The sequence below is a fragment of the Oncorhynchus kisutch genome, linkage group LG9 (assembly GCF_002021735.2).
Source record: "Oncorhynchus kisutch isolate 150728-3 linkage group LG9, Okis_V2, whole genome shotgun sequence".
NCBI classification, from domain to species: Eukaryota; Metazoa; Chordata; class Actinopteri; order Salmoniformes; family Salmonidae; genus Oncorhynchus; species Oncorhynchus kisutch.
In genome coordinates, this window is record NC_034182.2 from 43,423,870 (window position 1) to 43,451,678 (window position 27,809).

A 27,809-nucleotide genomic window follows, 5' to 3' on the forward strand; every position below is an offset into this window, starting at 1 on the left:
TTGAACTCTTCGGCCTGAATGCCAAGTGTCACGTGTAAAGGAAACCTGGCACCATCCCTACGGTGAAGCATGGTGGTGGCAGCATCATGCTGTGGGGATGTTTTCCAGCGACAGGGAATGGGAGACTAGTCAGGATAGACGGAAAGATGAACGCAGCAAAGTACAGAGAGATCCTTGATGAAAACCTGCTCCAGAGCGCTCAGGACCTCAGACTGGGGCAAAGGTTCACCTTCCAACAGGACAACGACCCTAAGCACACCGCCAAGACAACGCACGAGTGGCTTCGGGACAAGTCTCTGAATGTCCTTGAGTGGCCCAGTCAGAGCCCGGACTTGAACCCGACAGGTGTGCCAAGCTTGTAGCGTCATACCCAAGAAGACTGGAGGCTGTAATCGCTGCCGAAGGTGCTTCAACAAACTACTGAGTAAAGGGTCTGAATACTTATGTAAAAATAATTTATTTGTTATTTTTTATAAACTAGTAAAATTGTCTAAAAACAGTTTTTGCTTCGTCATTATGGGATATTGTGTGTAGATTGATGAGGGGGGGAAAACGATTTCATCCATTTTAAAATAAGGCTGAAACATAACAAAATGTAGAAAGGTCAAGGGGACTGAATACTTTCCGAATGTAGGTGTGTGAAGGGTGTGGACAGTATTGGAATAGGTGGGTATAGCAGGAGTTATAGTGACCAGTGCAGGGGTTTTGGTTGCAGGACATTCCGGTCTCTGCCTGCGTCTCAATTGGCACTCTATTCACTATGGGCCCTGGTCTAAAGTAGTGCACTATATAGGGAATAGGGTTCTATAGGGCTCTGGTCTAAAGTAGTGCACTATATAGGGAATAGGGTTCTAGAGGGCTCTGGTCTAAAGTAGTGCACTATGAGAGAGTGACAGGGAGAGAGAGAGTGACAGGGAGAGAGAGTGACAGAGAGAGGGGGAGTGACAGGGAGTGAGAGTGACAGAGAGAGGGAGAGTGACAGGGAGAGAGAGTGACAGAGAGAGGGAGAGCGAGAGAGAGTGACAGGGAGAGAGAGTGACAGAGAGAGACACATATTTCCCTCAGATTACACAGATCCACAAAGAATTAGAAAACAAACCCTATTCTGATAAACTCTCATATGTACTGGGTGAAATACCACAGTGTGCCATCACAGCAGTAAGATGTGTGACTTGTTGCCACAAGAAAAGGTCAACCAGTGAAGAACAAACACCATTGTAAATACAACCCATATTAATGATGATTTATTTTCCCTTTTGTACTTTAACTATTTGCACATCGTTACAACACTGTATAGAGACATAATATGACTTGAAATGTCTTTATTGTTTTGGAACTTCTGTGACTGTAATGTTTACTGTTAATTTGTATTGTTTATTTCACTTTTGTATATTATCTACCTCACTTGCTTTGACAATGTTAACATATGTTTCCCATGTCAATAAATCCCCTTGAATTGAATTTTGATTGAGAGCAAGAGAGAGAGAGAGAGAGAGACAGCGACAGCGAGAGAGAGAGAGAGTGAGAGAGTGTCAGAGAGAGAGAGTGACAGAGAGAGAGTGTCAGAAAGAGAGAGAGAGAGTGTCAGAGAGAGAAAGAGAGAGAGAGAGAGTGTCAGAGTGCTCAGCATCCTGTCAGAGGAGGACCAGGGCTGCATCTCAATAGTCTGAAGCAGCTTCATCTCCTCATCTCCTTTCCTCATCTCCTCTTTTCATCTCCTCTCTTCTCCTCTAATTTCTCTCCTTTATGAACCCACTGGGCAGATGAAACCATACATTTGCAAGCATCCTGTAAAATATATTGTTTTCAGCACGTTGATTCTGAGTCAGGAGGATTCAGTGCAGATGAAGGAGAGGAGACGAGGGGAGGAAGTCACTTTACACTGTTGAGAGACAGCCCAGCTGTTTGTGGTCTGTGACTCAATTCCTGTCAGAGAGACACTGAAGAAGAGAAAAAAGACTTTCTTGTCTTCACGTGTGACGGACCTGGTTCTGCCTCAACCCTTCAGGTGCAGACGGAACTATTGATAAATCAACAATATGGCAACAACAACAATCAACAATATATCGATCTTCATTCCCCTTTATATCCTGGGTGAGTTTATTTATTTATGTTTATGGTTCAACAGCACCTTTCTCTCTCTGTTATCTCTCTCTCTCTGTTATCTCTCTCTCTCTGTTATCTCTCTCTCTCTGTTATCTCTCTCTCTGTTATCTCTCTCTCTCTGTTATCTCTCTCTCTCTGTTATCTCTCTCTCTGTTATCTCTCTCTCTCTGTTATCACTCTCTCTGTTATCTCTCTCTCTCTGTTATCACTCTCTCTCTGTTATCACTCTCTCTCTCTCTGTTATCACTCTCTCTCTGTTATCACTTTCTCTCTCTGTTATCTCTCTCTCTCTGTTATCTCTCTCTCTGTTATCACTCTCTCTCTGTTATCACTCTCTCTCTCTGTTATCACTCTCTCTCTCTGTTATCACTCTCTCTCTCTGTTATCTCTCTCTCTCTCTCTCTCTGTTATCACTCTCTCTCTCTGTTATCACTCTCTCTCTCTGTTATCTCTCTCTCTGTTATCTCTCTCTCTCTCTCTCTCTCTCTCTCTCTCTCTCTCTCTCTCTCTCTCTCTCTCTCTCTCTCTCTCTCTCTCTCTCTCTCTCTGTTATCACTCTCACTCTCTGTTATCTCTCTCTCTGTTATCTCTCTCTCTGTTATCACTCTCTCTGTTATCTCTCTCTCTCTCTGTTATCTCTCTCTCTCTGTTATCTCTCTCTCTCTCTCTCTGTTATCACTCTCTCTCTCTGTTATCTCTCTCTCTGTTATCTCTCTCTCTCTCTCTCTCTCTCTCTGTTATCACTCTCACCCTCTTATCACTCTCACTCTCTGTTATCTCTCTCTCTCTGTTATCTCTCTCTCTCTCTCTCTCTCTCTCTCTCTCTCTCTCTCTCTGTTATCACTCTCACTCTCTGTTATCTCTCTCTCTCTCTGTTATCTCTCTCTCTCTCTCTCTGTTATCACTCTCACTCTCTGTTATCTCTCTCTCTCTCTGTTATCTCTCTCTCTCTCTGTTATCACTCTCACTCTCTGTTATCTCTCTCTCTCTGTTATCACTCTCCTTCCATAGCCTTCAGTTGATGTTGCCTAATACGCCAAATATACAGAAGTATGTGGACACCCCTTCAAATTAGTGGATTTGGCTATTTTAGCCACACCCGTTGCTGACAGGTGTATAAAATTGAGCACACAGCCATGCAATCACCATAGACAAACATTGCCAGTAGAATGGGCCTTACTGAAGAGCTCAGTGACATTCAACGTGGCACCGTCATAGGATGCCTCCTTTCCAACAAGTCAGTTTGTCAAATTTCTGCCCTGCTAGAGCTTCCCCGGTCAACTGTAAGTGCTGTTATTGTGAAGTGGAACTGTCTAGGAGCAACAACGGCTCAGCCACAAAGTGGTAGGCCACACAAGCTCACAGAATGGGTCTGCTGAGGGCTGAAGCGCGTAGGTGGTAAAAATCGTCGGTCCTCAGTTGCAACACTCACTACCAAGTTCCTAACTGCCTCTGGAAGCAACGTCAGCGCAAGAACTGTTAGTCGGGAGCTTCATGAAATGGGTTTCCATGGCTGAGCAGCTGCACACAAGCCTAAGATCACCATTCGCAATGCCAAGCGCCGGCTGGAGTGGTGTGAAGCTCACCACCATTGGACTCTGGAGCAGTGGAAACGTGTTCTCTGGAGGGATGAATCACACTTCACCATCTGGCCTACAGATGAATCTGGGTTTGGCGGATGCCAGGAGAACCTGCCTGCCCGAATGCGTCGTGTCAAACTGTAAAGTTTGGTGGAGGAGGAATAATGGTCTGTGGCTGTTTTTCATGGTTCGGGCCCCTTAGTTCCAGTGAAGGAAAATCTGAACACTACAGCATAACAATGGCATTCTAGACGATTCTGTGCTTCTAACTTTGTGGAAACAGTTTGGGGAAGGCCCTTTCCTGTTTCAGCATGACAATGCCCCCGTGCACAAAGTGAGGAACATACAGAAATGGTTTGTCGAGATCGGTGTGGAAGAACTAGACTGGACTGCACATAGCCCTGACCTCAATCCCATCAAGCACCTTTGGGATGAATTGGAACACCAAGCCTAATCGCCCAACATCAGTACCCGACCTCACTAATGCTCTTGTGGCTGAATGGAGCAAGTCCCCACAGCAATGTTCCAACATCTAGTGGAAAGCCTTCCCAGAAGAGTGGAGGCTGTTATAGCAGCAATGTTCCTACATCTAGTGGAAAGTCTTCCCAGAAGAGTGGAGGCTGTTATAGCAGCAATGTTCCTACATCTAGTGGAAAGTCTTCCCAGAAGAGTGGAGGCTGTTATAGCAGCAATGTTCCTACATCTAGTGGAAAGCCTTCCCAGAAGAGAGGAGGCTGTTATAGCAGCAATGTTCCAACATCTAGTGGAAAGCCTTCCCAGAAGAGTGGAGGCTGTTATAGCAGCAATGTTCCAACATCTAGTGGAAAGCCTTCCCAGAAGAGTGGAGGCTGTTGTAGCAGCAAAGGGGGGACCAACTCCATTTTAATGCCCATGATATTGGAATGAGATGTTCAACAAGCAGGTGTCCACATACTTTTGTAACTAATAGATGAACACACACGAGACTTTTGATCATGTCGTGTGTGTGTTTAGTCGGTATTTGTGAGAATTAATGTTTTCCTCTCTTCTAGGTGTGGTTCTGATCCTCCACATAGTCAAAGCAGATGAAAAAACAGGGCCCAACAAGGATGACCCCATCCCCGCTACCACCTTTACTATCATCCCCATTACCACCCTTACTATCATCCCCACTACCACCCTTACTACCACCCTTACTACCACCCTTACTACCACTCCTGCTCATACCCCCTCAGCCAATCAGAACAGTCCTACAGTTACTACCCTGCTCCAGCCAGACAACCGTGACGCTAACCTTACCAACAACATCACCGTCGGTAGAGATGGCAACCAATCCCAAGACCAGAACGAAGATGGGGGTATTGGAACCTTGTTGGACGACGTGACAACGTTTGCCATGGAAAAGATGTCATCGGAGGTGACCACCAGCCAATCTGAGGAATTTGAGGAAGTGGATGACAAGTATACCACGACATCATCACCGGGTAACGTAATGGACAATGTGTGTGTGTGTGTGTGTGTATGTGTGTGTGTGTGTGTGTGTGTGTGTGTCGGTGTGTCTGTGTGTGTGTTTGTGTGTGTGTGTATGTTTGTGTGTGTGTGTCTGTGTGTGTGTCTGTGTGTGTGTGTATATTTGTGTGTGTGTGTGTGTGTATGTTTGTGTGTGTGTGTGTGTGTGTGTGTGTGTGTGTGTGTGTGTGTGTGTGTGTGTGTGTGTGTCTGTGTGTGTGTGTGCCCGCGTGCTTGAGGTAGGGCCGAGAGTCCTGTAGCTAGCTAGCTGCAGTCTTCAGTCTTCCTGTGCATGTAACCACAGCCGTCACGCCTGAGCTCACACTGAGCTAGCTAGCTCCCATCTGTCACAGGAAAGACAGACCACCAGGCCGTTAGACCTGTTTTCTTGGGTCCCTTTTTGAAAAATAACAAAAAAAAATTAAAAATGTAAACTTACATAGTGTGAATACTTTCTGAATATATATATACATACATACACACACACATACAGTGGGGCAAAAAAGTATTTAGTCAGCCACCAATCATGCAAGTTCTCCCACTTAAAAATATGAGAGAGGCCTATAATTTTCATCATAGGTACACTTTTTTTTTTTCTCCAGAAAATCACATTATAGGATTTTTAATGAATTTAATTGCCAATTATGGTGGAAAATAAGTATTTGGTCAATAACAAAAGTTTATCTCAATACTTTGTTATATACCCTTTGTTGGCAATGACAGAGGTCAAACGTTTTCTGTAAGTCTTCACAAGGTTTTCACACACTGTTGCTGGTATTTTGGCCCATTCCTCCATGCAGATCTCCTCTAGAGCAGTGCTGTTTTGGGGCTGTTGCTGGGCAACACGGACTTTCAACTCCCTCCAAAGATTTTCTATGGGGTTGAGATCTGGAGACTGGCTAGGCCACTCCAGGACCTTGAAATGCTTCTTACGAAGCCACTCCTTCGTTGCCCAGGCGGTGTGTTTGGGATCATTGTCATGCTGAAAGACCCAGCCATGTTTCATCTTCAATGCCCTTGCTGATGGAAGGAGGTTTTCACTCAAAATCTCACGATACATGGCCCCATTCATTCTTTCCTTTACACGGATCAGTCGTCATGGTCCCTTTGCAGAAAAACAGCCCCAAAGCATGATGTTTCCACCCCCCATGCTTCACAGTAGGTATGGTGTTCTTTGGATGCAACTCAGCATTCTTTGTCCTCCAAACACGACAAGTTGAGTTTTTACCAAAAAGTTATATTTTGGTTTCATCTGACCATATGACATTCTCCCAATCTTCTTCTGGATCATCCAAATGCTCTCTAGCAAACTTCAGATGGGCCTGGACATGTACTGGCTTAAGCAGGGGGACACGTCTGGCACTGCAGGATTTGAGTCCCTGGCGGCGTAGTGTGTCACTGATGGTAGGCTTTGTTACTTTGGTCCCAGCTCTCTGCAGGTCATTCACTAGGTCCCCCCGTCCCCCCGTTCTCCCCCCGTTCTTGTGATCATTTTGACCCCACGGGGTGAGATCTTGCGTGGAGCCCCAAATCGAGGGAGATTATCAGTGGTCTTGTATGTCTTCCATTTCCTAATAATTGCTCCCACAGTTGATTTCTTCAAACCAAGCTGCTTACCTATTGCAGATTCAGTCTTCCCAGCCTGGTGCAGGTCTACAATTTTGTTTCTGGTGTCCTTTGACAGCTCTTTGGTCTTGGCCATAGTGGAGTTTGGAGTTTGACTGTTTGAGGTTGTGGACAGGTGTCTTTTATACTGATAACAAGTTCAAACAGGTGCCATTAATACAGGTAACGAGTGGAGGACAGAGGAGCCTCTTAAAGAAGAAGTTACAGGTCTGTGAGAGCCAGAAATCTTGCTTGTTTGTAGGTGACCAAATACTTATTTTCCACCATAATTTGCAAATAAATTAATCCTACAATGTGATTTTCTGGATTTGTTTTTCTCATTTTGTCTGTCATAGTTGAAGTGTACCTATGATGAAAATTACAGGACTCTCAGATTTTTTTAGAGTGGGAGAACTTGCACAATTGGTGGCTGACTAAATACTTTTCTGCCCCACTGTATATATATATATATATATATATGTGATATATTGCCATTTAATGGATATATTGCCATTTATAAACTGGGTGGTTCGAGCCCTGAATGCTGATTGGCTGACAGCCTTGGTATATCAGACCGTATACCACGGGTATGACAAAACATTTACTTGTACTGCTCTAATTAGGTTGGTAACCAGTTTATAATATCAATAAGGCACCAAAGGGGTTTGGGGTATATGGCCAATATACCACGGCTAAGTGGCTGTATCCAGGCGTGGCGTCGGGCCTAAGCCGTGGTATATTGGCCATATACCACACCCCCTCTGGCTTATATGAGTGTTTCTGTGTTTGATGTTGATGGTTGACGGTTGATGTTGTTTCAGTGCTGATAGAATCTACTGGAGGAGGCAGTGCCACAGCAGGTACCATCAATATGATCAACGTACCAGTCACTCATTCAAGGGTTTTTTGTTAATTTGTTACTATTTTATACTTTGTAAAATAATAAGACATCAAAACTATGGAATCATGTACCAAAAAAAGTGTTAAACAAATGAAAATATATTTGAGATTTTTCAAAGTAGCCACCCTTTGCCTTGATGACAGCTTTGCACACTCTTGGCATTCTCTCAACCAGCTTCACCTGGTATGCTTTTCCAACAATCTTGAAGGAGTTCCCACATATGCTAAGCACTTGCTTTTCCTTCACTCTGCAGTCCAACTCATCCCAAACCATCTCAATTGGGTTGAGGTCAGGTGATTGTGGAGGCTAGGTCATCTGATGCAGCACTCCATCACACATATTGGTCAAATAGCCCTTACACAGCCTGGAGGTATGTTGGGTCATTGTCCTGTTGAAAAACAAATGATAGCCACACTAAGCACAAACCAGATGGCATGGTGTATCACTGTAGAATGTTGTGGTAGTCATGCTGGTTAAGTGTGCCTTGAATTATAAATAAATCACAGACAGTGTCACCAGCAAAGCACCCCCACACCATCACACCTCCTCTTCCATGCTTCACGGTGGGAACTACACATGCAGAGATCATCTGTTCACCTATTCTGCGTCTCACAAAGACACGACGGTTAGAGCCAAAAATCTCAAATTAGGTCTCATTAGGACTCAAAGATCTCAGATTTCCACCAATCTTATGTCCATTGCTCGTGTTTCTGCCCAAGCAAATCTCTTCTTCTTATTGGTGTCGTTTAGTTGTGGTTTCTTTGCAGCAATTCGACCATGAAGACCTGATTCACATAGTCTCCTCTGAACAGTTGATGTTGAGATGTGTCTGTTACTTGAACTCTGTGAAGCATTTATTTGGGTTGCAATCTGAGGCTGGTAACTCTAATGAACTTATCCTCTGAGGCAGAGGTAGCTCTGGGTCTTCCTTTCCTGTGGCGGTCCTCATGAGAGCCAGTTTCATCATAGCACTTGATGGTTTTTGCGACTGCACTTGAAGAAACTTTCAAAGTTCTTGAAATTTTCCATATTGACTGACCTTCATGATGGACTGTCATTTCTCTTTGCTATTCTTGCCATAATATGGACTTGGTCTTTTACTAAATAGGGCCATCTTCTGTATACCACCCCTACCTTGTCACAACACAACTGATTGCCTCAAACGCATTAAGAAGGAAAGAAATTCCACAAATGAACTTTTAACAAGGCACACCTGTTAATTGAAATGCATTCCAGGTGACTACCTAATGAAGCTGGTTGAGAGAATACCAAGAGTGTGCAAAGCTGTCATCATGCAAAGGGTGGCTATTTTGAAGAATTGTTTGGTTACTACATGATTCCACATGTGTTATTTCAGTGTCCAAACTTCTGACTGGTACTGTAAACGTTTATACATTTTTACGCTTATTTGAAATTGGAATGAACTGCAACACTATTTACACTCCCTCCCTCCCTCCCTCCCTCCCTCCCTCCCTCCCACCTCCCTCCCTCCCTCCCTCCCTCCCTCCCTCCCTCCCTCCCTCCTCCCCCTCCTCCCTCCCCTACCAACTCCCTCCCTCCCTCCCTCTAACTCCCTCCCTCCCTCCCTCCCTCCCTCCCCTCCCTCCCTCCCTCCCTCCCTCCCTCCCTCCCTCCCCTCCCTACCCTCCCTCCCTCCCTCCCTCAACTCCCTCCCCCTCCCTCCCACCTCCCTCCCTCCCTCCCTCCCTCTAAACTCCCCTCCCTCCCTCCCACCTCCCTCCCTCCCTCCCTCCCTCCCTCCCTCCCTCCCTCCCTCCCTCCCTCCCTCCCTCCCTCCCTCCCTCCCCCTCCCTCCCCTCCCTCCCTCCCTCCCTCCCTCCCTCTAAACTCTCTCCCTCCCTCCCACCTCCCATCCCTCCCTCCCTCCCTCCCTCCCTCCCCCCTCCCTCCCTCCCCCCTCCCTCCCTCCCTCCCTCCCTCCCTCCCCTCCTCCCTCCCACCTCCCTCCCTCCCTCCCTCCCTCCCTCCCTCCCTCCCTCCCTCCTCCCTCCTCCTCCCTCTAAACTCCCTCCCACCTCCCTCCCTCCCCCTCCCTCTAAACTCCCTCCCTCCCTCCCTTCTCCCTCCCTCCCTCCTCCCTCCCTCCCTCCCTCCCTCCCTCCCTCCCTCCCTCCCTCCCTCCCTCCCTCCCTCCCTCCCTCCTCCCTCCCTCCCCTCTCTCTCCCTCCCCCTCTCTCTCTCCTGTAGGCTATGTAATCCTGATTCTCATATTGTTAGTCATTGTGTGTCTGGTGGTGGTTCTCTATATCCTGAGGAAGAAGTCAAGGGTGAGGCATTTAACAACAAGTACTTGTGATCTTGTTACTATACTGCTAGAATGTATGTCTAGGAAAATCATGGTCAGAAAACCCTATTAAACTATTTAGTTATTTGTTTATATTTCTCCAACAGAAGTATTCGTTTGACCTGCACCTTGCGGGATACGACCACGACACCCCACTCACCTGCATGGAACAAGCCGGAACCTTCGAACCCAATGGTAACCATGGTGACTTACCTGTCTCTGTCTATTTTTGAATTTGATGATGGCTCTGCTGTAAGTGTGTGGTGATGATGGCTCTGCTGTAAGTGTGTGGTGATGATGGCTCTGCTGTAAGTGTGTGGTGATGATGGCTCTGCTGTAAGTGTGTGGTGATGATGGCTCTGCTGTAAGTGTGTGGTGATGATGGCTCTGCTGTAAGTGTGTGGTGATGATGGCTCTGCTGTAAGTGTGTGGTGATGATGGCTCTGCTGTAAGTGTGTGGTGATGATGGCTCTGCTGTAAGTGTGTGGTGATGATGGCTCTGCTGTAAGTGTGTGGTGATGATGGCTCTGCTGTAAGTGTGTGTTGTATTATGTTTCCAGAGAAAGCTGGAGGTTTTGAGTACGTGATGGGTGGTGGTGATGACCACCAGGCTATGAGCCCTGTAGCCAATGGCTCAGCTGGGGAGGCGGGGTCCACTGGAGAGAACGGTAAGGATAGATTACTCTCTGTCTCTCTGTCTCTCTGTCTGTCTGTCTGTCTCTCTGTCTCTCTCTGTCTCTCTCTCTCTCTCTCTCTCTCTCTCTCTCTCTCTCTCTCTCTCTGTCTCTCTGTCTCTCTGTCTGTCTGTCTCTCTCTCTCTCTGTCTCTCTCTCTCTCTCTTTCTCTCTCTGTCTCTCTCTCTGTCTCTCTGTCTGTCTCTCCCTCTCTCTCTCTCTCTCTCTCTCTCTCTCTCTCTCTCTCTCTCTCTCTCTCTCTCTCTTCCTAAGAGGTCCTCTGGGGAGGAGGTAGGATGGACAATATTCGAACCTATCCTGATAAAAGGTAAAAACGTGAGTAAGATCGATATCGCTCTCTCTCATCCTTCCCTCTCTCTCTCTCTGTCTCTCATCCTCCCCTCTCTCTCTCTCTCTCTCTCTCTCTCTCTCTCTCCTCTCTCTCTCGCTCTCTCTCCTTTTTCTCTCTATGGCATCTCATCTCTCTCTAACAAAAGGAGAGAAGCAGGGTCATGGTGATAGTGATGGTGATGGCGACAGCTTCGACAACTTCTGTGACTGTGCGATTACTCTGACTCCGCCCTTAAAGAGGGTGGGCTTTAGCCTGGACCTGGACCTGAGTGACAAGCAGTCGGACAAATCAGACAACGGGGAGCAGAATGGGAACAACAACAACGTTGCCATGGAGATGACCCCTGAGCCTCCAGGCCTGACCTTTGACCCTGTAGGTCCAGGTGACGTCTTCATTGAAGTCAACCTGGATATATAGAAGACACATACAGTGTTGTAAAATGGTAATGTTCTGTTGTGGTTGATTTAGAGATTCATGTAAAAAGCTTCAAATAACTTTTACTTCCCTATCTTTTATATTTTTTACGGTTTTCATTCCGTATGTTTTTTTTAGTATTTCAAGATAAAAAAACGAATGTTTATTGTTTTTTTGTTATTCATTTTAATAATGTTTTGCGCATTATAATAATCGCAGGAGATGATGCCAAGTCACACGGCGATTGTTTTTGGAATAAAACATACTTTACAGAATTCTAGGCGTTGTGTCTTGATGTAATGTGTTTGGGTAATAATCTGTGGAGAGGTAATGTGTGGAGAGGTAATGTGTGGAGAGGTAATGTGTGGAGAGGTAATGTGTGGAGAGGTCATGTGTGGAGAGGTAATGCGTGGAGAGGTAATGTGTGGAGAGGTAATGTGTGGAGAGGTAATGTGTGGAGAGGTAATGTGTGGAGAGGTAATGTGTGGAGAGGTAATGTGTGAAGAGGTAATGTGGAGAGGTAATCTGTGGAGAGGTCATGTGTGGAGAGGTCATGTGTGGAGAGGTCATGTGTGGAGAGGTAATGTGTGATGAGGAATAATGTGTGGAGAGGTACTGTGTGAAGAGGTACTGTGTGAAGAGGTAATGTGTGAAAAGGTAATGTGTGAAGAGGTCATGTGTGGAGAGTTCATGTGTGGAGAGGTAATGTGTGGAGAGGTCATGTGTGGAGAGGTAATCTGTGGAGAGGTAATGTGTGAAGAGGTAATGTGGAGAGGTAATGTGTGGAGAGGTAATGTGTGGAGAGGTAATGTGTGGAGAGGTCATGTGTGGAGAGGTAATCTGTGGAGAGGTAATGTGTGGAGAGGTAATCTGTGGAGGCGTAATGTGTGGAGAGGTAATGTGTGGAGAAGTAATGTGTGGAAAGGTAATGTGCAGAGAGGTAATGTGTGGAGAGGTAATGTGTGGAGAGGTAATGTGTGGAGCGGTAATGTGTGGAGAGGTAATGTGTGGAGAGGTCATGTGTGGAGAGGTATTTGTTCTAAGGGGGTTTTACTCAGTTTGGTGGGAGTGACTTTGGAGTGCCTTCCGCCCCCCTCGGTAAATGTTTGTAGAGTGAGGGAGGGGTGTGAGAAAAAAGTCTGCATGGAGAGAGGGTTGGAGGGAGAGAGAAGGGTCTGTAAAAGAGCGAGATATGAGGAGTCGGTTTGGGAAAGGGAGGCAGAGGAGGGTCTCAGAGGAGGGTCTTGGTATATAAAGGGCCTCCAGCAGCCACAGTCCTGACAGACAGAGAGAAAGCGAACACTATGGCTACAACAACGGCAGGAGAAGAGCTGGATCCTGAATCCAGCCGTGGACGTCAACACCGACACCAAACAACACCGGCCAAACAGAAACGGCAACCTCTGATATACCTCTGTATCTCTCTCATTCTGGATCTCTGTTGTCCGTCTGTAGAAGGGACCAACTGGCACCATTACCACCATCGCCCCCGACCCCAGCCAGGGTCCATCATCCTGGGCAACAGAGGGCTGAAGGTCCCCCGGGGGAGTTGGGCCTACCTGGATCCTCTCTGTGACCTGGTGACCAGAGTCCTTCCAGGCGACTCCTGCTACGTCACGGTCTTCGACCGCGCTGTCATACCGGGAACACTCACCCCAAAGAAGTTCCCATGCGCGTTCGAGAAAGGCCAGGTGAAGTACGTGCATTTCGGGTCAAAGGTCATCACCAGGGATACGGTGAGGTTACAGGTGAGGTATGACACGCAGACGGACACGCTGGTTATACCGCTGACCTTAGAGGTCGAGGCGACCGCGAACGGTCGAGAGGTCGTGACCACGAACACTCCGCTGATCGTGAGCGAGCTGGACGGGATCTCTAGCGCCATCAATGGTCAGAGCTTGGGGATTCCATTCAGCCGGTCCGGTTTCGGTTCCGCCGGTTCCGCGTCGCGGTGTAAACTCACCTTGTTGATCGGAACGGGCGGTTTCCCCAGACATGGAACTCTTTTGAATTACGTCACCAACGGTCAACCGACGGACTGCCATGCTTTCGTCAACATGGGTGTTCGTTATAAACTCACCCCTACCTCTGACTCACCTTATATCGACTACATCCCCATGCTAGCAGAGTTACTGGACCAACACGGGAGGACCACACAGCAGGAGTACGTCCTCATCACAGTCAGGTTTGCATTGTTTGTGTTTTCTAACTTTGGCTTTGGGTACTATGTAGAGGATAGGGTACTATGTAGAGAATAGGGTACAATATAGAGATTAGGGTACTATGTAGAGAATAGGGTACAATATAGAGATTAGGGTACTATGTAGAGAATAGGGTACAATATAGAGATTAGGGTACTATGTAGAGATTAGGGTTCTATATAGAGAATAGGGTGTTATGCAGAGAATAGGGTACTATGTAGAGAATAGGGTGTTATGCAGAGAATAGGGTACTATGTAGAGAATAGGGTGTTATGCAGAGAATAGGGTTCTATATAGAGAATAGGGTGTTATGCAGAGAATAGGGTACTATGTAGAGAATAGGGTGTTATGCAGAGAATAGGGTTCTATATAGAGAATAGGGTGTTATGCAGAGAATAGGGTACTATATAGAGAATAGGGTACTACATTGAGAATAGGGTACTATGTAGAGAATATGATATTTTATAGAGAATATGGTACTTTGTAGAGAATAGGGTACATGGTAGAGAATAAGGTACTATATAGAGAATAGGGTACTATATAGAGAATAGGGTACTTTGTAGAGAACAGGGTGTTATGTAGAGAATAGTCCAGTCCTTTGTCATTAGATGCCACAGTTTTGCCCCACTGTATCTGGTTTTGACCCACTGTATCTGGTTTTGACCCACTGTATCTGGTTTTGACCCACTGTATCTGGTTTTGCCCCACTGTATCTGGTTTTGACCCACTGTATCTGGTTTTGACCCACTGTATCTGGTTTTGACCCACTGTATCTGGTTTTGCCCCACTGTATCTGGTTTTCCGTCGAGGAGCCCTTTCATACATGATCTCTGGGGTCATCTCTGGGGTCATCTCTGGGGTCATCTCTGGGCTCGTCTCTGGGATCATCTCTGGGGTCATCTCTGGGGTCGTCTCTGGGGTCATCTCTGGGGTCATCTCTGGGGTCGTCTCTGGGGTCATCTCTGGGTCATCTCTGGGGTCATCTCTGGGGTCGTCTCTGGGGTCATCTCTGGGGTCATCTCTGGGTTCACTTAAATGCTTTCATACATGTGTTACCATATGTGACCTTCTGGGGTCATCTCTGGGGTCACTTCTGGGGTCATCTCTGGGGTCATCTCTGGGGTCACTTCTGGGGTCATCTCTGGGGTCATCTCTGGGTTCACTTAAATGCTTTCATACATGTGTTACCATATGTGACCTTCTGGGGTCATCTCTGGGGTCATCTCTGGGGTCATCTTGTGTGATGTATGTGTGATGTATTCTATTCAGGATCCGAGAGGGTATCACCAACAGCCCTCCCAGACCCAGCTTTCTCACCATGATGATGATGGAGGTACACCTATCATTGATTCATTGATTGACGGACGGATTGAGTGATTGATCGGTCGATTTATTTATTCAATGATTAACACTTACACCGTATCACAATCACCCAACAACAAGACAACTTTACACGTGTAAAATACAACGACGCAACATCCTATTCTGATCAAAATATTTATTTATGTATTTTTAAAAATAAAGTTTATTCACTATATAGGTGGACCAGTTTGTGATGACGGCCATCACAGGTGACGTGTTGGCAGCGGAAGACGCAGAGTCCGCCTCTGATGACCTCATCTTCAACATCCTCACTACATTGGCTCCAGACCAAGGTGACATCATCAGCACGGACGACCAGAACCAGCCAATCGCGTCGTTCCGTCAGCGGGACGTCAAAGACCTGAAGATCGCCTACAGACCTCCAGCAGAGGCGAGTCTTTGACTATTTGCATATTCTGTTAATTTTCCCAATTACATTATTTATGACGTATATTTGGAGTGATCAAAGTATTTCAAACGTGTCAAATATAAATGAGAACATAGTATAAATAAAGTCATTGTTGCCCCAGGATTCTGGTCGTCCCTCTGAGAGGATCGTCCATGTAGAGATGGAGGTCGTGGATTCAGACGGGGTCACTTCAGAACGGTTCTCCTTCATGATAGTAGTCAAACCCATGAACACACTGGCTCCTGTAGTCACCATCAATACTGGACAGGTACACACAACGCATGCACACACACACACACACACACACACACACACACACGCACACACACATGCGCCATCAAATTGTGTAATTGTCCGGAAAGTATTCAGACCCCTTGACTTTTTCCACGTTGTGTTACTTTAAAACCTCGGATGAAATAAATAAAAATATTCAGCAATCAACACACAATACCCCATAATGCATCACTGTATAAAACAATACCCCATAATGCATCACTGTATAAAACAATACCCCATAATGCATCACTGTATAAAACAATACCCCATAATGCATCACTGTATAAAACAATACCCCATAATGCATCACTGTATAAAACAATACCCCATAATGTATCACTGTATAAAACAATACCCCATAATGCATCACTGTATAAAACAATACCCCATAATGCATCACTGTATAAAACAATACCCCATAATGCATCACTGTATAAAACAATACCCCATAATGTATCAATGTATAAAACAATACCCCATAATGCATCAATGTATAAAACAATACCCCATAATGCATCACTGTATAAAACAATACCCCATAATGTATCAATGTATAAAACAATACCCCATAATGTATCAATGTATAAAACAATACCCCATAATGTATCAATGTATAAAACAATACCCCATAATGCATCAATGTATAAAACAATACCCCATAATGTATCAATGTATAAAACAATACCCCATAATGTATCAATGTATAAAACAATACCCCATAATGCATCAATGTATAAAACAATACCCCATAATGCATCAATGTATAAAACAATACCCCATAATGCATCAATGTATAAAACAATACACATGAAATACCTTATTTACACAAGTATTCAGACCCTTTGCTATGAGACTCAAAATTGAGCTCAGGTTCATCCTGTTTTCATTGATCATATTTGAGATGTTTCTACAACTTGTGGTAAATTCAATTGATTGGATATGATTTGGAAAGGCACACACCTGTCTATATAAAGGTCACACAGTTGATAGTGCATGTCAGAGCAAAAACCAAGCCAGGTCGAAGGAATTGTCCGTAGAGCTCCGAGACAGGATTGTGTCGAGGCACAGATCTGGGGAAGGGTGACAAAAAAATGTCTGCAGCATTGAAGGTCCCCAAGAACACAGTGGCCTCCATCACTCTTAAATGGAAGAAGTTTGGAACCACCAAGACTCTTCCTAGAGCTGGCCGCCCGGCCAAACTGAGCAATCGGGAGAGAAGGGCCTTGGTCAAGGAGGTGACCAAGAACGCGTTGGTCACTCTGACAGAGCTCCAGAGTACCTTTGTGGAGATAGGAAACCTTTCAGAAGGACAACCATCTCTGCAGCACTCCACCACTCAGACTTTTATGGTAGAGAGGCCAGACGGAAGCCACTCCTCAGTAAAAGGCACATGACAGCAAGCTTGGAGTTTGCCAAAAGGCACCTAAAGACTCTCAGACCATGAGAAACAATAGTCTCTGCTCTGATGAAACCAAGATGAAAGTCTTTGGCCTGAATGCCAAGCGTCACGTCTGAAGGAAACCTGGCACCATCCCTACAGCCAAGACAACGCAGGAGTGGCTTCAGAACAAGTCTCTGAATGTCCTTGAGTGGCCCAGCCAGACCTCGGACTTTAACTCAATCAAACATCTCTGGAGAGACCTGTGCATCAACGCTCCCCATTCAACCTGACAGAGCTTGAGAGGATCTGCAGAGAAGAATGGGAGAAACTCCCCAAATACAGGTGTGCCAAGCTTTTATAAATGAGCAAAAATATAACAATAAATGTGTTTGCTTTGTCATTATGGAGTATTGTGCTTAGATTGATGAGGGAAAAAAACTAATTCATACATTTTTAGAATAAGGTTGTAACATCACAAAATGTGGAAAAAGTCAAGGGGTCTGAATAATTTTCAAAGGTACATAATGTCTTATGAGGCCTCTGCCTTTCTCTCTCTCTGTCCTTCCCAGATGCTGTTTAAGGGCCAGTCCAGACCGCTGTCGTCCAACCATAACCTCCGAATCAGCGACGAAGACAACCTGTCAGACGTCAGGATCACCGTCCTCCGAGGATGTAAACACGGCTTCCTGACAGTCCTCGGGTCGCCTCTCGGGTCACCGCGGCAACGGGAGTTCTTTACACCGGCGCAACTCGACAGCGGAGTGGTTGTCTACGAACACGACGGTTCCGAAACGTTCTCCGATAACATCCTATTCCGCATGACGGACGGGCAACTCGACGTAGACTTCCTGTTCCCAGTGACGATTGTCGCCATGGATGACGAGGCTCCGGTCATCAATGTCAACACCGGGTTGATCCTGTCCCGGAAGGAGACCAAGATGATATCATCGGTGGTTCTAAGTGCGACGGATGTTGATTCCGAAGTCTCGACAGTGAAGTTTGTCCTCGTGGCGCCGTTCTCGACCATCGGACAGGTGAGTTCCTTGATTCTTAATGTATGTTGCCTTCATTATTATATTTTGTCTGGAGCTTTGTGATTCTTCTTTTATGAAATGCATTGTATTATTATTAGGTGTTTCTCAGACAATCACACCCACCTGTGGACCTCACTGGATGGACATTCAACACCGCCGAGCGAGTCTACGAATGCGTCGTCACCGAATGGCTCCAACGAGACGTAACAGAGGGTAGGGTGTTCTACCAACACACCGGACCTCAACTCACCTCCACCTTCACTGACCAATTAGTGTTCCGTTGCCAGGACGACAACGTCCCTCCCAACCAATCAGGCGACAACATGTTCCTCGTCGGAATCCACCCGGTCGACGACCTCGCACCGGAACCCTTCCCCGGTTCCACTCTAGTCCTGACCGTCAACGAGTACCAACTCACTCCGATACAGAAGACGTGTTTACATTTCACAGATCTAGACTCTGACGACAGAGACCTGAGGTATATTATCGTTATCCCACCCACTAACACAGACCAGAACGACCCAACCCCACTGGGCCATATCGTCCTGACTGACAACCCTAATGTTGTTGTCACTGAGTTCACCCAGGCACAGGTCAACCACCTCAAAGTAGCCTATAAGCCACCAGATCTGGAGTTGGGAACCACACCTAGAGTGGTCCAGTTCACCTTTATTGTGAAAGATCCAGTAGGACACTCTGTAGATGGAGTCTTTACTATCAACCTGCAACCAGTGGACAACAAACCCCCAGTCACCAAAACTGGTGTCGACCTCAACGTCAATGTAAAGAATACGTATGTGTTCACTAAGGATGTGTTGGATGCTACAGATCAGGATACGAGTGCTGATAATATCACGTTCATCGTGACCCAGGTTCCAAAGTTTGGCGTTCTGAGATGTGTTGGTGTAGATCTGTCTGTATGGAACTATTTCACGCTAGCAGACATCCACAGGGGTGTGGTAGTGTACATTCACCGGGGTAACGGTCCAGGGAGTGATGTCGTAAAAGTAGACGTTAGCGATGGATACCACAAGGTCCCCGTGACGATCAGAATCAACGTTGTTACTCCGGCTGTCGTGGCAACGCCGCGTGAACTCCATATAATCATAGAGGTAAACGAGAACGGACAGATTCAAATCACAGGAGACAAAGTCCAGGTCAGCGGCAGGATGCACGTTGATGACCTCACCTTTCTCATCGAACAACCTCCTCGCTTCGGGGTCGTCCAGGTGCAGGGCGTGCCCTCTGATAGGCTGACGCTGCGTGACATCATCGACGGCCAGGTGACCTATGTCCACACCAGTGGCGAGGTCGGACCTGGGAAACATAACGACACCTTCACGCTCACCGTGATTGGTCCGTGGATCTCCGGGGGCAACAGGGTCATTCAGAAGGTCAAAGTGCAGGTGTCGATACTTCCTGTTGACAGCGTTCCACCCATAATCAGTGTCGGGGATCTGTTAAAGGTCACGGAAGGAGAGAAGAAGGTGGTAACAGTAGAGAACATCAGAGTAGAGGACTCTGACACTGACGTTGACGTTGTTCTCTGTACCATCCTGGTCCAGCCGACATTCGGATACTTAGAGATCACCTCAGCCAGTCCTGGCTCGGAGAAGTCCAGAGTGGGAATCGCTGTGACGGCGTTCCACTACCGAGACGTTCAACTCGGGAATGTCGTCTACGTTCAGAGTATACATAAAGGAACGGAACCCGTCGAGGATAGGACGACGCTCCAGTGTTCAGACGGTATCAACCAATCAGAGATGAGCATTTTGACCTTTGTGATCTTCCCAGACAATGATGAGGAGCCTCAGGTGTTCACGCGAGAGTTCGTGGTCATGGAAGGGATGAGCCTCGCTGTCGACGTTCCGATCCTCAATGTGGTCGACCTCGACGTTCCGGGCGATGTTTTGGAATTCGAGGTTGTGGTTCCTCCAAAACACGGGAAGATCGTCCAGCACCTGGCGACAGGGACCGTTATCGTTGTGACGTTCACCTTGGATCAGATCCAAACCGGTTCCACCATCGTCTATGAGCACGATGGTTCTGAGACGAGACACGACAACTTCTCGGTGAAAGTAACGGACGGGAAACACATCGTAGAGAAGGAGGTCATCGTCACGGTGATACCGGTCGACGACGAGACCCCTCGCCTGGCGATCAACACTGGGCTGGAGGTGGAGTTCAGGGAATGGAAAGTCATCACCAATAAGATCCTCAAAGCCACCGATCTGGACTCAGAGGACGGGACTCTGATGTTTATCATCCGCAGGGATCCGGAGCAGGGCTGCCTGCAACGTCTGGTGTCTCCAACTTCATATCAAGGTCTACTGTCTTACCTTTTTTTCCAAACATTTTATTTTATATTGTCAATAGTTGACAGTAACCAACATTTAGATCAACAACAACATAAAACATACAACACACAATTCAAATGTACGTACAATATTCAACTGTATTAGCAAAGTTAATTACAGTTATAATTGGAAGTGAAAATAATAGCAATGTCAAGGTGTTCTGAAAGTAAACCATGTTAGAGTAGGAAGATTGGAAGAAAAGAATCATTTACTCTACTGATTACTCTTCCAAATGCTGTCCCCTATCTAGTGCACTACCCTTGACCTATCCTAAACTAATCAAATCCTAAACCTAACCTAACTAATCTAGTACCAGGGCCCATTTCAGACCCAGACCTATCCTAAACTAATCAAATCCTAAACCTAACCTAACTAATCTAGTACCAGGGCCCATTTCAGACCCAGACCTATCCTAAACTAATCAAATCCTAAACCTAACCTAACTAATCTAGTACCAGGGCCCATTTCAGACCCAGACCTATCCTAAACTAATCAAATCCTAAACCTAACCTAACTAATCTAGTACCAGGGCCCATTTCAGACCCAGACCTATCCTAAACTAATCAAATCCTAAACCTAACCTAACTAATCTAGTACCAGGGCCCATTTCAGACCCAGACCTATCCTAAACTAATCAAATCCTAAACCTAACCTAACTAATCTAGTACCAGGGCCCATTTCAGACCCAGACCTATCCTAAACTAATCAAATCCTAAACCTAACCTAACTAATCTAGTACCAGGGCCCATTTCAGACCCAGACCTATCCTAAACTAATCAAATCCTAAACCTAACCTAACTAATCTAGTACCAGGGCCCATTTCAGACCCAGACCTATCCTAAACTAATCAAATCCTAAACCTAACCTAACTAATCTAGTACCAGGGCCCATTTCAGACCCAGACCTATCCTAAACTAATCAAATCCTAAACCTAACCTAACTAATCTAGTACCAGGGCCCATTTCAGACCCAGACCTATCCTAAACTAATCAAATTCTAAACCTAACCTAACTAATCTAGTACCAGGGCCCATTTCAGACCCAGACCTATCCTAAACTAATCAAATCCTAAACCTAACCTAACTAATCTAGTACCAGGGCCCATTTCAGACCCAGACCTATCCTAAACTAATCAAATCCTAAACCTAACCTAACTAATCTAGTACCAGGGCCCATTTCAGACCCAGACCTATCCTAAACTAATCAAATCCTAAACCTAACCTAACTAATCTAGTACCAGGGCCCATTTCAGACCCAGACCTATCCTAAACTAATCAAATCCTAAACCTAACCTAACTAATCTAGTACCAGGGCCCATTTCAGACCCAGACCTATCCTAAACTAATCAAATCCTAAACCTAACCTAACTAATCTAGTACCAGGGCCCATTTCAGACCCAGACCTATCCTAAACTAATCAAATCCTAAACCTAACCTAACTAATCTAGTACCAGGGCCCATTTCAGACCCAGACCTATCCTAAACTAATCAAATCCTAAACCTAACCTAACTAATCTAGTACCAGGGCCCATTTCAGACCCAGACCTATCCTAAACTAATCAAATCCTAAACCTAACCTAACTAATCTTGTACCAGGGCCCATTTCAGACCCAGACCTATCCTAAACTAATCTTACTTCCCTTCCTCAGGTGTAGTCGCTTCACGTAAGGTTTTATTAACCATGACGGTGGGTATGAACTTTACCCAGGACGACCTCGACTCTGGTCTGATCCGCTACATTCACACTGGGCTCGGAGGAGTTCGTGACCTCGTCAAGTTCGACGTCACCGACGGCGTGAACCCTTTAATCGACCGGTACTTCTACGTGACAGTCGGGGGGGTGGACGCGGTGTTCCCGGTTGTCGTGGTGAATAGGGGCGTGTCGTTAAAAGAGGGGGGGCGGGCGCTCCTCACCACAGACCTCCTCAGCACCTCCGACCTCAACTCCCCAGACGAGCGCCTGACCTTTACCCTGACCCGTGACCCTGCCAGAGGTCGTTTAGAGGTCACAGACCGGCCCGGCGTCGCCGTCACGACGTTTACACAGCTCCAGTTGGCGGGGAGTAAGGTGTTCTATGTTCACACGGCGGAGGACGAGGCCAGGATGGACAGCTTCCAGTTCCAGGTAGGTCAGAGGAGTGTGGGTGGGGTGGGGGGGTGGGGGTGGTTGTGGTTGTGTGGGTGCGGGTGTGTGGGTGTTGGTGGGTGGGTGTGGGTGGTTGTGGGTGTGTGGGTGTGGGTGTGTGGGTGTGGGTGTGGGTGTGTGGGTGTGGGTGTGTGTGGTTGGGTGTGTGTGTGTGGTTGGGTGTGGGTGTATGTGTGGGTGTGTGGGTGGTTGGGTGGGTGTGGGTGGGTGGTTGGGTGGTTGTGGGGGTGTGGGTGGGTGGTTGGGTGTGGGGGTGTGGGTGGGTGTGGGTGGTTGGGTGGGTGTGGGTGGTTGTGGGGGGTGGGTGTATGTGTGGGTGTGGGTGGCTGTGGGTGTGGGTGGTTGGGTGGTTGTGGGTGTGGGTGTGTGGGTGGTTGTGGGTGTGGGTGTACGTGTGGGTGTGTGGGTGTGGGTGGTTGTATGGGTGTGAGTGGGTGGTTGGGTGGTTGTGGGTGGGTGGTTGGGTGTGGGTGTGTGGGTGGGTGTGGTTGGGTGGGTGTGGGTGGTTGTGGGTGTATGTGTGGGTGTGGGTGGGTGGTTGGTTGGGTGTGGGGGTGTGGGTGGGTGTGGGTGGTTGGGTGGGTGTGGGTGGGTGGTTGTGGGGGTGGGTGTATGTGTGGGTGTGTGGGTGTGGGTGGTTGTGGGTGTGGGTGGTTGGGTGGTTGGGGGTGTGCGTGTGGGTGGTTGGGTGGGTGTGGGTGGTTGTGGGTGTATGTGTGGGTGTGTGGGTGTGGGTGTTTGGGTGGTTCTGGGTGTGGGTGTGGGTGGTTGGGTGGGTGTGGGTGTGTGGGTGGGTGTGGGTGTGTGGGTGGGTGGTTGTGGGTGTGGGTGGTTGGGTGGTTGTGGGTGTGGGTGGTTGAGTGGGTGTGGGGGTGTGGGTGGCTGGGTGGTTGTGGGTGTGGATGGTTGAGTGGGTGTGGGGGTGTGGGTGGCTGGGTGGTTGTGGGTGTGGGTGGTTGAGTGGGTGTGGGGGTGTGGGTGGGTGGTTGGGTGGGTGGGTGGGTGTGGGTGGTTGGGTGGTTGTGGGTGTGGGTGGTTGGGTGTGGGTGTATGTGTGGGTGTGTGGGTGGTTGGGTGGGTGTGGGTGGGTGGTTGGGTGGTTGTGGGGGTGTGGGTGGGTGGTTGGGTGTGGGGGTGTGGGTGGGTGTGGGTGGTTGGGTGGGTGTGGGTGGTTGTGGGGGGTGGGTGTATGTGTGGGTGTGGGTGGCTGTGGCTGTGGGTGGTTGGGTGGTTGTGGGTGTGGGTGTGTGGGTGGTTGTGGGTGTGGGTGTACGTGTGGGTGTGTGGGTGTGGGTGGTTGTATGGGTGTGAGTGGGTGGTTGGGTGGTTGTGGGTGGGTGGTTGGGTGTGGGGGTGTGGGTGGGTGTGGTTGGGTGGGTGTGGGTGGTTGTGGGTGTATGTGTGGGTGTGGGTGGGTGGTTGGTTGGGTGTGGGGGTGTGGGTGGGTGTGGGTGGTTGGGTGGGTGTGGGTGGGTGGTTGTGGGGGTGGGTGTATGTGTGGGTGTGTGGGTGTGGGTGGTTGTGGGTGTGGGTGGTTGGGTGGTTGTGGGTGTGCGTGTGGGTGGTTGGGTGGGTGTGGGTGGTTGTGGGTGTATGTGTGGGTGTGTGGGTGTGGGTGTTTGGGTGGTTCTGGGTGTGGGTGTGGGTGTGGGTGGTTGGGTGGGTGTGGGTGTGTGGGTGGGTGTGGGTGTGTGGGTGGGTGGTTGTGGGTGTGGGTGGTTGGGTGGTTGTGGGTGTGGGTGGTTGAGTGGGTGTGGGGGTGTGGGTGGTTGGGTGGTTGTGGGTGTGGGTGGTTGAGTGGGTGTGGGGGTGTGGGTGGGTGGTTGGGTGGGTGGGTGGGTGTGGGTGGTTGGGTGGTTGTGGGTGTGGGTGGTTGGGTGGTTGTGGGTGTGGGTGGTTGAGTGGGTGTGGGGGTGTGTGTGTGTGGTCAGCTTCCAGTTCCAGATCAGAGGGGCTTCGATGTCTTCAGATATCCTATTGATTAATTGGCAGATTGATAGATAGATTGATTGCAACATCAAAGTGTTATCAAAGTGAAGTATTTTCATGTTATTAGACACATTTTTTAGGTGTCATCACACATTTCTCTCCTGTTCCAGATCACAGACGGGCATAACGTGGTCTATGTCATCACACATTTCTCTCCTGTTCCAGATCACAGACGGGCATAACGTGGTCTACCGGACGTTCAGAGTCTCCATCACAGACGTTGACAATAAGAAGCCTGTTCTGACCATTCACAGGTTACTATCTATCTATCTATCTATCTATCTATCTATCTATCTATCTATCTATCTATCTATCTATCTATCTATCTATCTATCTATCTATCTATCTATCTATCTATCTATCTATCTATCTATCTATCTATCTATCTATCTATCTATCTATCTATCTATCTATCTATCTATCTATCTATCTATCTATCTATCTATCTATCTATCTATCTATCTATCTATCTATCTATCTATCTATCTATCCCTCCCCTCCCTCCCTCCCTCCCTCCCTCCCTCCCTCCCTCCCTCCCTCCCTCCCTCCCTCCCTCCCTCCCTCCCCTCCCTCCCTCCCTCCCTCCCTCCCTCCCTCCCTCCCTCCCTCCCTCCCTCCCTCCCTCCCTCCCCTCCCCTCCCTCCCTCCCTCCCTCCCTCCCTCCCTCCATCCATCCATCCATCTCTCCATCCATGTATTATTATCATTATTGTAGGTTGGTCCTGGTAGCAGGTGAGACCAAGCTGGTCACACCGTTTGAGCTGAGTGTAAAGGACAGAGACACTCCAGACGGTCAGTTAATCTTCACCGTCACCCAACAACCTCTCCACGGCCGTCTGCTCTACAACGGGACCCGCGTTGCCACGACGTTCACCAAGCTGGATCTGATTGAGAACCTCATCTGTTACAAACACCACGGAATGTCAAACACCCGACATGACAGTTTCCTGTTTACCGTGACCGATGGAGCGCACACCGGGTTCTACGTCTACCCAGAGACCGGTCACGTTACGGTTCAACCGCAGAAACTGGAGATACAAGTTAACGTGGTCGACCGGACAGGACCGCGGGTCGTAGTGAACAAGCCTGTTTCGACCCTGAAGGTTCTCCATACAGGTAAATGCTCAACTCTTATCATATTGTGTTATGATTGGTAAATTCCTGGAAATTTACACCAAAATTCCCAGTTTTCCACAAATCCCAGTTGAAAGATTCCATGAACCAGGATGAAAAAAACCAGTAAAGTGATCTACATTTTGCAACCCTATCTTGGATAAGTAGCTTTTTTAAATGTTCTTTCTCTTACTAAGTGGCCGTATGTGTTACTAGACTACACCCTATCTATACAGGACAGCTTGTACCCTATCTATACAGGACAGCTTGTACCCTATCTATACAGGACAGCTTGTACCCTATCTATACAGGACAGCTTGTACCCTATCTATACAGGACAGCTTGTACCCTATCTATACAGGACAGCTTGTACCCTATCTATACAGGACAGCTTGTACCCTATCTATACAGGACAGCTTGTACCCTATCTATACAGGACAGCTTGTACCCTATCTATACAGGACAGCTTGTAACCTATCTATACAGGACAGCTTGTACCCTATCTATACAGGACAGCGTGTACCCTATCTATACAGGACAGCTTGTACCCTATCTATACAGGACAGCTTGTACCCTATCTATACAGGACAGCATGTGTTACTAGACTACACCCTATCTATACAGGACAGCTTGTACCCTATCTATACAGGACAGCTTGTACCCTATCTATACAGGACAGCAAGTGTTACTAGACTACACCCTATCTATACAGGACAGCTTGTACCCTATCTATACAGGACAGCTTGTACCCTATCTATACAGGACAGCGTGTACCCTATCTATACAGGACAGCTTGTACCCTATCTATACAGGACAGCGTGTACCCTATCTATACAGGACAGCTTGTACCCTATCTATACAGGACAGCTTGTACCCTATCTATACAGGACAGCGTGTACCCTATCTATACAGGACAGCTTGTACCCTATCTATACAGGACAGCGTGTACCCTATCTATACAGGACAGCTTGTACCCTATCTATACAGGACAGCTTGTACCCTATCTATACAGGACAGCTTGTACCCTATCTATACAGGACAGCTTGTACCCTATCTATACAGGACAGCTTGTACCCTATCTATACAGGACAGCTTGTACCCTATCTATACAGGACAGCTTGTACCCTATCTATACAGGACAGCTTGTACCCTATCTATACAGGACAGCTTGTACCCTATCTATACAGGACAGCTTGTACCCTATCTATACAGGACAGCTTGTACCCTATCTATACAGGACAGCTTGTACCCTATCTATACAGGACAGCTTGTACCCTATCTATACAGGACAGCTTGTGCCCTATCTATACAGGACAGCTTGTACCCTATCTATACAGGACAGCTTGTACCCTATCTATACAGGACAGCTTGTACCCTATCTATACAGGACAGCTTGTACCCTATCTATACAGGACAGCTTGTACCATATCTATACAGGACAGCTTGTACCCTATCTATACAGGACAGCGTGTACCCTATCTATACAGGACAGCTTGTACACTATCTATACAGGGCAGCATGTGTTACTAGACTACACCCTATCTATACAGGACAGCTTGTACCCTATCTATACAGGACAGCGTGTGCCCTATCTATACAGGACAGCTTGTACCCTATCTATACAGGACAGCTTGTGCCCTATCTATACAGGACAGCTTGTACCCTATCTATACAGGACAGCTTGTGCCCTATCTATACAGGACAGCTGCTTGTACCCTATCTATACAGGACAGCTTGTACCCTATCTATACAGGACAGATTGTACCCTATCTATACAGGACAGCTTGTACCCTATCTATACAGGACAGCTTGTGCCCTATCTATACAGGACAGCTTGTACCCTATCTATACAGGACAGCTTGTGCCCTATCTATACAGGACAGCTTGTACCCTATCTATACAGGACAGCTTGTGCCCTATCTATACAGGACAGCTTGTGTTACTATACTACACCCTATCTATACAGGGCAGCATGTGTTACTAGACTACACCCTATCTATACAGGACAGCTTGTGCCCTATCTATACAGGACAGCTTGTACCCTATCTATACAGGACAGCTTGTGCCCTATCTATACAGGACAGCTTGTACCCTATCTATACAGAACAGCTTGTACCC

At 47.3% G+C, this 27,809-nt stretch overlaps 1 protein-coding gene and 1 pseudogene across 1 annotated transcript; both read left to right on the forward strand.

Moving 5' to 3' along the window:
* Nucleotides 1–1,922: 1,922 nt before the first annotated feature.
* Nucleotides 1,923–11,700, forward strand: LOC109909809 (uncharacterized). The gene is made up of 7 exons (XM_031832641.1): nucleotides 1,923–2,094; nucleotides 4,718–5,149; nucleotides 7,601–7,639; nucleotides 9,889–9,968; nucleotides 10,093–10,180; nucleotides 10,546–10,653; nucleotides 11,157–11,700. Exons 1-7 carry the CDS (start codon nucleotides 2,040–2,042, stop codon nucleotides 11,426–11,428), a joined length of 1,074 nt encoding a protein of 357 aa, XP_031688501.1. The 5' UTR covers nucleotides 1,923–2,039; the 3' UTR covers nucleotides 11,429–11,700.
* Nucleotides 11,701–12,729: 1,029 nt separating this feature from the next.
* LOC116375239 (FRAS1-related extracellular matrix protein 2-like) overlaps nucleotides 12,730–27,809 on the forward strand; it is a 65,532-nt pseudogene continuing 50,452 nt past the window's right edge.